At 40.4% G+C, this 12,585-nt stretch overlaps 1 protein-coding gene across 1 annotated transcript in view; it reads right to left on the reverse strand.

Moving 5' to 3' along the window:
- Positions 1-8,702, reverse strand: part of LOC133750442 (phospholipid-transporting ATPase ABCA3-like) — a 170,720-nt gene extending 162,018 nt beyond the window's left edge. Inside the window, exons 1-3 of the mRNA XM_062180048.1 lie at positions 8,661-8,702; positions 6,769-7,021; positions 2,829-2,953 (exon numbers count right to left, since the gene is read on the reverse strand). Of these exons, the coding sequence (XP_062036032.1) occupies positions 2,829-2,953; positions 6,769-7,021; positions 8,661-8,702 (420 nt within the window). The remainder of the gene's footprint in view (positions 1-2,828; positions 2,954-6,768; positions 7,022-8,660) is intronic.
- Positions 8,703-12,585: the final 3,883 nt, after the last annotated feature.

Raw genomic sequence — 12,585 nt, forward strand, 5'->3', positions numbered from 1 at the left:
AAGATGGAAAGAAAAAAAGTCTTGTGCAGGAAAATCAGCTAAACTACAGAAGAGCTGGTGGTTATAGTAGGGTCTATATTACCCATTAAGTAAGAAAACATAGGAATGAAATTTTTTAGTACATTGTGGGGGGAAAGTACAGGCACCTGGGAAAATTACCCAGAAAAAATTGTCCAGAATCCATTCCAAATGATAGACTCAAGGAATAAACAATGAATCTTGCAACTGTAAATATAAAGCCAGAAGTCATGTATACCAATGATCCTTTATCAATATCAGCAGACACTTCTGGAATAGCAATTTGAATGAAATACATACATATAGAAAGAGTGAGAAGGGAATGGGGCAGAAAGAAGGAATATCTACTCTCCTAACAGTTGCTAATCTTTTTGACTTCCTTCCATTAGCAAACATATCTAAATTCAAGATTCGGCTCTTTGCACACACTGTAGTTTGGGCACTTCTCACACTACACAACTTGCCTCAAAGCTGTTTAAGCAATACACCAGTTTCCATGTTCAAAGCACAATTTATGTCTTCTTTGAGGGATAACTCAATCTTCCTCAGTCTCTGTAGATGACTTACTTCATTTAAAAAAAGATTTACTTATTTGAAAAGCAGAGTGACAGAGAGGGAGAGTCAGAAAGAGATCTTCCATCTACTGGCTCATTCCCCAACAGCCAGGTCTGGGCCGGGCAGAAGCCCAGAGCCAGGAACTCAATCTGAGTGGCCCCTATCAGTGGCAGGGACTCAATTACTCAGATTATATTTCCCTGGTGCATGAGCAGGGAGCAGGATTGCAAGGGGAACCGCCAGCAATCAAACCAGTGCTCTTTTATGGAATGCCAGCAGCTTAATCACAGTGTCAGGCCCAAGATGTCCTAATTCTTTTATTTTTTTTTTTTAGGATTTATTTATTTATTTGAAAGGCAGAGTTACACACAGAGAGAAGGAGAGGCAGAGAGAGAGGGAGAGCGAGAGCGAGAGAGGGAGAGAGAGAGAGGTCTTCTATCTGCTGGTTCACTCCCCAATTGGCCACAACAGCTGAAGCTGTGCCAAACCAAAGCCAGGAGCCAGGAGTTTCTTCCAGGTCTCCCATGTGGGTACAGGGGCCAAGGACTTGGGCTATCTTCTACTGCTTTCTCATGCCATAGCAGAGAGGTGGATCAGAAGTGGAGCAGCCGGGACATGAACCAGAGTCCATAGGAGATGCTGGCACTGCAGGCAGCGGCCTTACCCGTTACATCACACCGCCGGCCCCAAGATGTCCTAATTCTGATGCAATATACCTGATACTGAGTTTTTACTAAAGATTTTAGGAAAATAATTAAATCTAATTCACTCAAAAGAACAAGTGTTTTTTAAGATTTGTTTGTTTGTTTGTTTGTTTATTTGAGAGGTAGAGTTACAGAAAAAGGGAGAGATAGAGAAAGTTCTTCTTTCTGCCGGTTCACTCCCCAAATGGCTAAAATGTCTGGAGCTGGGCCAGTCTGAAGCCAGGAGCCAGGAGCTTCTTCCAGGTCTCCCATGCAGGTGTAGGAGCCCTAGCACTTGGGTCATCTTCCACTGCTTTCCCAGGCCATAGCAGAGAGCTAGATCAGAAGAGGAGCAGCCAGGATTTGAACCAGTGCACATGAGATGCTGGAGCTGCGGGCAGCAACTTCACCTGCTATGCCACAGCAGCAGCCCCAGAATGAGTTTTTTATTACCTGGCTATATTATTATTTTCCTACCAACTATTTGCAGGCCCAGAGCGTCTGTGTAGTCAGATAGATAAACTCTTTACTAGCTGAAGTTCCTATCACTATATTTTCCACCAGTATAAGATTTTTGGGTAACAGACATAGTTTTCTCAACATAATGTAATGGTTAAAAGAACGAGTATTAAAATAAGTTGGGGCCGGCACCGTGGCTCAACAGGCTTAATCCTCCACCTTGCGGCGCCGGCACACCGGGTTCTAGTCCCGGTTGGGGCACCGGATCCTGTCCCGGTTGCCCCTCTTCCAGGCCAGCTCTCTGCTGTGGCCAGGGAGTGCAGTGGAGGACGGCCCAAGTGCTTGGGCCCTGCACCCCATGGGAGACCAGGAGAAGCACCTGGCTCCTGCCTTCGGATCAGCGCGCCGCGCCGGCTGCAGTGCGCCGGCCGCAGCGGCCATTGGAGGGTAAACGAACAGCAAAAGGAAGACCTTTCTCTCTGTCTCTCTCTCTCACTGTCCACTCTGCCTGTCAAAAATAAAAAAATAAATAAATAAATAAAAATTAAAAAATAAATTAAAAAAATAAGTTGGGGGAGGCGGCACAGTGGTGTAGCAGGTAAAGCCACCTGCAATGCTGGCATCCCATACAGGTACCGATTCACATCCCAGTTGCTCCACTTCTGATCCAGTGCACTGATTATGGCCTTGGAAACGCAACAGAAGATGGTCCAAGTGTTTGGGCCTCTGCAACCCACGCTGCAGACCTGGAAAAAACTCCTGGCTGCTGGTTTCAGGCTGGCCCAGCCCAAGCTGCTGCAGCCATCTGGGGAGTAAACCAGTGGATGGAAGATATTTCTCTCTCTCTCTCTCTCTCTCCCTCCCTGCCTCCCTCCCTCCCTCCTTCACTCCCTCTGACTTGCAAATAAATAAATAAATAAATAAATAAATATTTTTAAAAAGAAACACAAGTATCAAAATAAGTTGGAGCTGGATTCAAATTCCTATTCTGTTATACTCTTGGGCAAGTTACAATTTTTCCAATTTACAAAATGGAATTGTTACCTGTATCTCCCATTAAATCCCTGAAATATAAGAGTATTATTATTAGGTCTTCACATAAAACTTTCTCACCTGAAGTGGCAAGCCATCCTGCTCATTTTTGAAGTCATGATCAAACACAACGGCAGCCAGCACATGAGCAGACTTTTCACGCTTAATGTAACTCTCAAACTCTTTTTCTGAAGCAAAGCCTTGAACTGTAACGAGAAAAATCTAAGTATTATCCACACATATATCAAATGTCTTATGATCAAGCTTTACTATGAATAGCATAAATCCTATACTAATACTATAAAATTCAAAACGTTATTACTTAAATACTGACATCACTGACCACCTTGACCATATGAGATACACAAAAACAAGATAAACATATAACGTAAAAACAAATTCTGGTAAACAGTATGAAAGAAATTTAGATAGACAGTGTATACACACAAAACAAAAACAGCCTCCAACATGCTAATATAGAATATCTTCATGAATCTGAAGTAGGGAAAAAAATTTTTTTTGACAGGCAGAGTGGATAGTGAGAGAGACAGACAGAGAGAAAGGTCTTCCTTTGCCGTTGGTTCACCCTACAATGGCCGCTGCGGCCTGTGCGCTGCGGCCGGCACACCGCGCTGATCCGAAGCCAGGAGCCAGGTGCTTCTCCTGGTCTCCCATGGGGTGCAGGGCCCAAGCACTTGGGCCATCCTCCACTGCACTCCCTGGCCACAGCAGAGAGCTGGCCTGGAAGAGGGGCAACCGGGACAGAATCCGGTGCCCCAACCGGGACTAGAACCCGGTGTACCAGCGCCGCAAGGCAGAAGATTAGCCTATTGAGCCGTGGCGCAGGCCCTTTTTTATGATTTTATCTGAGGCAGGCAATTGGTGCAAAAGTTAAAACACTGTTTGGGGTACCTGTATCCCATACTGGAGTGCCTAGATTAGAGTTCTGGCTCCACTTCCATTTCAAGCTTCAAACTAATGCACACCCTGGGAGGCAGAAGGTAATGGCTAAAATAATTGGGTCCCTGACACCAATGTGGGAGATCCAGATTGAGTTCTGGAGTCCTGGCTTCATTCTGGCCGACTCCCAGGTGTTGCAGGCAATTGGGGAGTAAATCAGGGGATGGAAACACACACTCTTTCTCCCTTTCAAATAAAATGCTATTCAGAATCTTTTGTAACTCCAGATGAATTTTTAAATTGTCTTTTCTTTTTCTACAGAAAAATGACAGTGGAATTTTTCATAGGATTAACTCAGTTTGTAGATTTCTTTGGGGTAAACATCTTAACAATATTAATTATTCCCACACATAAATATGAATCTATTTCCATTTTTGTGACTTCAATTTCTTTCACAGATATTTTACAGTTTTCTCTATATAGGTTTTTCACATTCCAGGCTAAATTTATCCCTGAGTATTTTATTCTTGTTGATTCCATGGTAAATAATATTGCCTTCTTGATCTCCTTTTCTAGTCATTGTTGGTATAAAGAAATACAATTAATTTTATATGTTGAGTTTATACTACAGTCTTACTGAATTCATTTATCAATTTTTATATGGAATCTTTAAGGTTCTTTACACACAGAATCAAGTCATTTGCCAAGAAAGGCAATTTTACTTCTTCCTTTTTGCTTTTTTCTTGTCTGATTGTTCCTGCTAGTACTTCAAGCTCTATACTGAATACAAGTAGTGAGAGTGGGCATCCTTCTTGGGATCTTAGAGGAAAAGCTGTCAGTTTTTCTCCATTCCTCAAGATGTTATCTGTTCATTTTTTCAATAAATTGCCTCTATTGTGGTGAGGAAATTTCCTTCCATGCCTATTTTTTGGACCTTTTATCATTAATGGATGTTGAGCTTTGTCAAATGCTTAATTTTTTCATACATGCAGATAATCATACTTCATTCTATTGATGTGTTGTCTGTTGCTGTGGATTCATTCTGAGAGGAGGAGCATGGTGGGGACAAGAGGCACGGAATCACCACACAGACCCCAGGAGTCGGGAGAAAGCAGGCCAGAGGCAAGCAGCCCGCAAACTCATTTATTTCAGTTGGTACAGCAGTTTATATAGTCGAGGCAGCCAATCAGGTCAAGGGGCGGTTTATGCCCTAACCAATCACTGCCTGTTGCCAGGCAGGCTCCGTTGCCAGGGGGTTTCCCAGGGGGTTTCCGAAGCCACTCCTGATGCTGGCTTGCCAGCGGCCATCTTGGCATGGCCTTCTCATTCCACCACAGTTGTCCAGACTGATTTATGTATGTTAAATCAATATTGCATCCCAGGTATAAATTCTACATGGCTATGGCATATAATCTAACATGCTGAATTTGGTTTGCTAGTATTATATTGAGTATTTTTGCATCTGTGTTCATCTGAGATATTAACTTGATATCAGGACAATGCTTATATCATAGAATATGTTTGGAAATATTCCTCCACTCATTTTTTGGAAGGGCTCAAGAAGGAATGGTATTATTTGAATATCAGGGAAGTTTTGGTTACTACTTCAGTCTCTTTGCTATTGGTCTGAGCAGGCTTTATTCCAGTCTTGGCAAGTTGTATACTTCTAGTAATTCATTCATTTCTTTTAGGTTATCTGATTTGCTGGTAAATTCATACAATTATTTATAATAGTCCCTTGTGATTCTTTTTATTTTTGAGGTAACTGTTGTAATGAGCTCTCGAAATTTCATTTGTGTATTCTATTTCTTTCTTAGTCTGCGTAAAGGTTTATTTTTGCTTATTTTTTTCAGGAAACCAATTCTGTTTTGTTTCTTTCTCTACTTTTTATCTGCTCTACTTGAGTTATTTTGGTTCCAGTGTGTATTATTTCCTTTCAGCTAATCTTGGATTGTTTCTTCTTTTTCTAGTTCATTGATGTATAAAGTTAGGTTATTTGAGAACTTTCTTATTTTTTTTTTTTACAGGCAGAGTGGACAGTGAGAGAGAGAGACAGAGAGAAAGGTCTTCCTTTTACCGTTGGTTCACCCTACAATGGCCGCTGCAGCTGGCGCACTGCGGCCGGCACACCGCGCTGATCCGAAGCCAGAAACCAGGTGCTTCCTCCTGATCTCCCATGCGGGTGCAGGACCCAAGAACCTGGGCCATCCTCCACTGCCTTCCCAGGCCACAGCAGAGAGCTGGCCTGGAAGAGGGGCAACCAGGACAGAATCCGGTGCCCTGACCGGGACTAGAACCCGGTGTGCCGGCGTCGCAGGCGGAGGATTAGCCTACTGAGCCATGGTGCCGGCCAGAACTTTCTTATTTTTTAATATAGGCACTTATTGCTCCAAATTTGCTCCTTTCACAGTAGGTTTTGGTAAATTATGTTTTTATTTGTCTCAAGACAAAGAGCAGCATGTACTTCTTTCAGTCTTTACAGACTGGTTTCACCAAGTTAAGTCCATTGCCTGTTAGGTTCCAGGCTGATGAAACTGCTTCCAGGAAAATGAGAAATCTATGCACAATTTTTCCATAATACACATTTTCCATGGTTTTTTTGAAGATCCCCTGTATGCACAGATTTCAGAAACTTTTGCACTGGGGCCAGCACTGTGGTGTGGTGAGTGGAGCAATGCCTGCAATACAGGCATCCTATATGGGCCCTGGTTCGAATCCTAGCTGCTCTGCTTCCAATCCAGCTCTCTGCTACGGCCTGGGAAAGCAGTGGCAGATGGCCCAAGTCCTTGGGCCCCTGAACCCATGTGAGAGACCCAGAAGAAGTCCTAGCTCCCAGCTTCAGATAAGCGCAGCTCTGGCCATTGTGGCCATCTGGGGAATGAACCAGCAGATGGAAGACACCTCCCTCCCTCCCTCTCTCTCTGTCTCTCTCTCGCTCTTTGCCTCTACCTCTCTGAGGCTCTGCCTTTCAAATAAGTCTTTAAAAATTTAAAAAAAAACACATCCCACAACATTTAAAAAAACTTTTGCGCCAAAATAAATAGCTTTTAATTCCATTTTCCACAAATGTTTGAAGCACCCTAATATATTAAACAAAAACTTTGACATTACAATTTCTAACCTTTAAAATCGACATTTAAATCCTTTTTCACCTTCTCAATAATATTTTTTGCCACTTCACTCTTAGAAGGCACATATACCAATTCATACTTTTGTGGAGTATTCACAAGGAAGTTGGGTAGTCCCACAGGAAGAGGGTTAAAAGTAGAAGCATTACGAAACTGCTTTTTTGCATTGCTGCGTAAAGTCAAAATCATTGCAAAGAACAGAAATATGAATAGGATTTCCACAGCTAAACCAACTATCTGCCGCCTCTATAAAAGAAAAGAAAGCACTGTATTAACCTAAAAACATATCTATGTGTATTTATATTGCTGTGTACACACAACATACACACAATACAAACATATCATTCCTCTTCATTCTACAATAAAAATCTTATACACTGCTGATAGGAATGTAAATTAATATAGCCACTATAAAAAACAGTAAAGAAATTTCTTAAAAAACTGGAAATGGACTTGCCATATGATCAAGCAATCCCACTACTGGGTATACATCCATAAGACATGAACACTGAATCCAAGAGATATCTGTATTACCATGTTTATAGCAACACTGTTCACAATAGCCAAAACATGGAATCAACCAAGGTATCCATCAACAGATGAATGGATAAAGAAAATGTGGTACATTTATACAATGAATATTATGCAGCTATTAAAAAGAGAATGAAATTATACCATTTGCATCAAAATGGATGCAAATGGAGGACATCATGTTGAAGGAAACAAGCCTGACACAGAAAGACAAATACCTCATGTTCTTCCTTATATGTGGGAGCTAAAATTTAAAAATCAAAAAACTAAAAAGAAATGCCTATATATTGGTATTGCTGCAAATGCAACTTTATCAAACTTTGTCTTATATCTTTGTCAAAAAGATGGTTAGGAATGATATACTATAGTTTTAATGATCTATGATTATTTTTAAATTTACTATATATGGATGAAACTGACATCTTTTCATTTGATTACTGTTAATAGCCTTTATCTATATTGCTGCTGAACTATGATCTTTTACTTCTTTCATGCTGAACTCTTTATTTGACGGAGCATTAAATCTTTGACTACAATGTAAATTAAATATGCTATCTCAAAAATTATATAAAGTAATGGAAGGAAGGAAGGAAGGAATAGTGGGTGGGTGATAGAAGGAACTATAATTATAGTCTTAGAATTATTTAAGAACTACATTGAATCTTTCCCTTTATATTAATAAAAATTGTGTTCTAAATGTTAAAAAAAAAGAATGGTTCTCTTGATTGTCTTTCTTTTTTACTTATTATTCATCCTATTGATTGGCCCTATGAGTATTCTACACATTTAGGAATTGGAAGTCATTATGTTAACCAAAATAAGCCAAGCACTGAAAGACAACTATCAGACAATCTCACTCAAAGGGGAGCATAAAAATGCTTACCTTACAGAAGTTATAGTGTAATGGTTATCACAGGATAGGGTGGGATGGGAAAAGGTTGACTAAGGGGAATTAACTTATGATAAGATAGAAGTAACAATTTAAAAAAGATAATAGTTATGGTCTTCTGTTGCAGTCAGATGACTGCAGATAATGATAATGTACTATGTATTTCTCAAAAAAAACTAGAAGAGATTATTTTTAATATCATCAACATTAAGAAATGTTCAATGTTTAAGGAGACAGACCTTTTTTGCCCTGAATTAAACACTATGCAGTACATATGTAGAGAAATAATGTACAGTAACCCATAAATTTTTAAATGTGAATTTAAAAGAAAAGAAAAAATAAGTACTACCTCTCAACTTGGAGCAAAAGAAAAAAGAAGCTGAAATGAAGTGAACATCCTACTTAAAAATTCCCCTTAGGTTTCATTAGCCTTTTCAACTATTTCCAAACTAGTTCTCCACTCACCTTTAAAAGAAAATTTTTCCAGAGGAGGGCTGAAAATTGCATGGGCCATGATGAACTCATTTGATCTTAAATAATGGAAGCTCAACTTTTAGGAAGAAAGTTTAATACAGTTTAAGTTACCTGAAAAAATGTCAAATTTAATGAATTAAAATAAATATTTCATTGTTCTACTATTGTATTTTTATTTGACAAATAGAGAGATCTGAAGCCAGAAACCAGGAATTCAATCCAAGACTTCCAAATGGGTAGCAGGAATACAATTGCTGGAGTCATTGCTATGCCTCCCAGGGTCCACATTAGTCAGGATTCAGGGTCTCATATCCAATTCAGGCAATTCAATATGGGATGCAATTACTTTACCTGATGTCTTACCCACTAAGCTAAACACCAGCTCTGACTTTTATTTTATTTATTTGAAAGGCGGAATTACAGAAATAGGAGGAAAAAGGAAGATTGATTCTATCTGTTGATTCACTCCCCAAATGGTTCCAACAGCCAGGTCTGGTCCAGGCCAAAGCCAGGAGCCAGGAGCTTCTTCTGGGTCTCTCATATCGGCACAGGGACTCAAGAACTCAGGCCATCCTCCACTGCTTTCCCAGGTGCAATAGCAGTGAGCTGAATCAGAAGTGGAGCAACCAAGACTTAAACCAGTGCCTATTTGAGACACTGGTGATGCAGGCAGCAGCTTAACCTGCTACACCACAGCACTGGCCCCTGTTCAGTGACTGTTTTTTTGTTTTGTTTTGTTTTTAAAGATTTTATTTATTTGAAGTCAGAATTACATAGAGAAGGAGAAGCAGAGAGAGAGAGAGAGAGAGAGAGAGAGAGAGAGATCTTCCATCTGCTGGTTCACTCCCCAATTAGCCGCAACAGCGGGAGCTATACTGATCCGAAGCCAGGAGCCAGGAGCTTCTTTCTGGTCTCCCATGCAGGTGCAGGGGCCCAAGGACTTGGACCATCTTCTACTGTTTTCCCAGGACACAGCAGAGAGCTAGATTGGAAGAGGAGCAGCCAGGACTTGAACTTACACCCATATGGGATGCCAGCACTACAGGCGGCAGCTTTATACCCACTACACCACAGCGCTGGCCCCTGTTTTGTTTTTTAATCAATTCTGAAAGATAATAAAAAATTGCTTGAAATAACTATTTGTCTGATACTATATATCATATTGATGATTAAATGTATGCCCAAAGGACTTCTAATACGTATGAGGACATTAGGCAATAGTGATGCAAACATCAGCAAGTTGCAGCTTATTTTCACAAAGAAAGATGAAAAGTATAAGAGCAGGCATTATAGTGTAGTAGATTAAGCAACTCCTGGGATGCCTGCATGCCATCAGAGTGTCAGTTCAAGTTCAGGCTACTTCTCTTCCAATGGAGCTTCAAGCTATTTCCCATGAGAAGGCAACAAATGATGGCCAAAGAACTTGGATACCTGCCACCGAAATGGAAGATCCAAATAGAGTTCTGGGTTCCTTGCTTCAGCCTGACCAAGCCCCAGAGGTTGTGGCCATTTCAGGAATACACCAGTGGATGGAAGATGTTTCTCTCACTGTCTCTCCTTCTGTTACTCTGCCTTTCAAATAAATAAATAAATCTTTAAAAAAAAAAGATGTAAAATATAAATGCAGCATGTCACTTATTATTTGGATAGGCTCTGAGATAAAGTCTCACAAATTACAATGCTGAATACCAACTAATTTTTTTTACTACCTACTCTGTGTCATATCCTGTGATAAACATTAAGTCAATTCAAAACAATCATGACCTTTTCCTCATAACTGTGACAGTGCGGTACAGTGATTAAGAATCTAGCATCTATGGATATGAGGGCAATCTAGCCACGACATCTGTAACCCCATTGATCCCCAAGGTTGATTCGGCTGATCTCGGTGGCTAGGCAAGTGTCCCCTTCATCCCTTGCTGCTCTATGTCCATCCCTCCCGAAGCTGCACGCTCAGTCGAAGAGGACGACCTTCCCTGCTAGAAGAGGACCAGTCTTCGGTCAAGGGTATACGAGTAGCTGCACTCCCCTGCTAGAACCTCCAAACAAGCTCTCAAGAATCTAGCATCTGAACATAGGCTGCTTGAGTTCAAATCACAACTCCTGAAATAAGTCAGTCCCAAAGGGACAAATAACATAGGTTTTCCCAGATGTGTGACAACTGAGCAGCTAAAAGGAAACCTATAGAAGTGAAACTGACACTATGAGAAGCAATGACTTTATCAGCCCTCGTCCTGACTGTCGAGGAACATCTTACTATTTTATTCTTTTTAGTATTTTCTTTTTCTACTTAATACCATTGGTTAAATTCTTTTCTTAACACAGAATTATTCTTAGGTGCTTAAATTCAATTGAAAATTGATCCCTGTTAAAAATAAGAGTGAGAATAAGAGAGGGAGGAGATGTACAGCTCAGCACACATTCCCTTGGACTTACCCCTAAGGGTAAAGCTAAAAACTTGCCATGGGACTCCAAATCCCATTAAATTGGCAGGTACAAATGCCATCTTACTAGTTAAAGTGATCAGTTTAAGTTCATAACTGATTGGGGCTGGCGCTGCGGCACAGTAGGTTAATCCTCCACCTGCAGCGCCAGCATCCCATATGGGTATTGGTTCTAGTCCCAGCTGCCCCTCTTCCAAACCAGCTCTCTGCTATTGCCTGGGAAAGCAGTACAAGATGGCCCAAGTCCTTGAGCCCCTACACCTGCATGGGAGACCAGGAGGAAGCTCCTGGCCCCTGGCTTCGGAATAGCACACCTCCGGTTGTTGTGACCATTTGGAGAGTGAACCAATGGAAGGAAGACCTTTCTCTTGGTCTCCCTTTCACTGCCTCTAACTCTACCACTCAAATAAATAAATAAAATCTTTTAAAAAAATAAAAAAGTTCATAACTGACCATAAAGATAGGATTAAATGTCAAAGGGATCACATAACTAACGCAAGTGTCTAATAATAATTGATAGAATTAAAAAGGAGAGAATGATACAACATGGGAAGCAGAACACACAGCAGACTCAAGGAATGACAAATGTCCTAAACAGCACTCTGGCTTCAGAATCAGCCCTTAAGGCATTCGGATCTAGCTAAAAAGCCCATGAGAACATTTTAGGCAAGGAAAGCCAAGACACCGGCAAAAAATGACCTAAGTGAAAGATCTCTGTGAGATCCCAGTAGAAAGAAAGGGCCATCAAAGGAGGTAACTTTCTCTGAAGGAAGGAGAGAACTTCCACTTTGACTATGGCCTTGTCTAAATAATGTCAGAGTTTGTGAACTCAAGAGGCTTCCATAGCCTTGGCTGCTCATGACAAGAGCCTTAAGTGATCACTGACGTCATAAATAAGAGTGTCAATTATTAAATCAATAACTGGAGTCACTGTGCACTTGCTTCTCATGTAGGACCTCTGTCCTTAATGAGTTGTACTTATTAATGGTAAAACTAGTCCTCAAACAGTACTTAAATTTTGTGTGTCTGTGAGGGTGAAAACTGTTGAAATCTTTACTTAGTATAGAGTTGATCTTCTGTATGTAAAGATAATTAAAAATGAATCTTAATGAAGAATGGGATGGGAGAGGGAGTAGAAGGTGGGATGGGAGTGGGGGTGTGAGGGTAGATATGAGGGGAAGAACCACTATAATCCAAAAGCTGTACCTATGAAATTTATATGTATTAAATAAAAGCTTTCTTTAAAAATTTAAAAATAACAAAAAATAAAACCCTTAGAATGTGAGGATAAATCTTCATTATCTGGATTTAGCAATGCAACCCTAGATAGAAAACATCAGAAGAAAATAGGCTTCATCAAAATGAAAAGTTCTTGAGCACTATCAAGAAAACGCAAAGATAACCCAAAAAATAAAGCATTGATAAATCATACATCTGATAAATGTTTCATATATTGAATATGTAAAGTACTC

The sequence above is a fragment of the Lepus europaeus genome, chromosome 21 (assembly GCF_033115175.1).
Source record: "Lepus europaeus isolate LE1 chromosome 21, mLepTim1.pri, whole genome shotgun sequence".
Taxonomy (NCBI): Eukaryota; Metazoa; Chordata; class Mammalia; order Lagomorpha; family Leporidae; genus Lepus; species Lepus europaeus.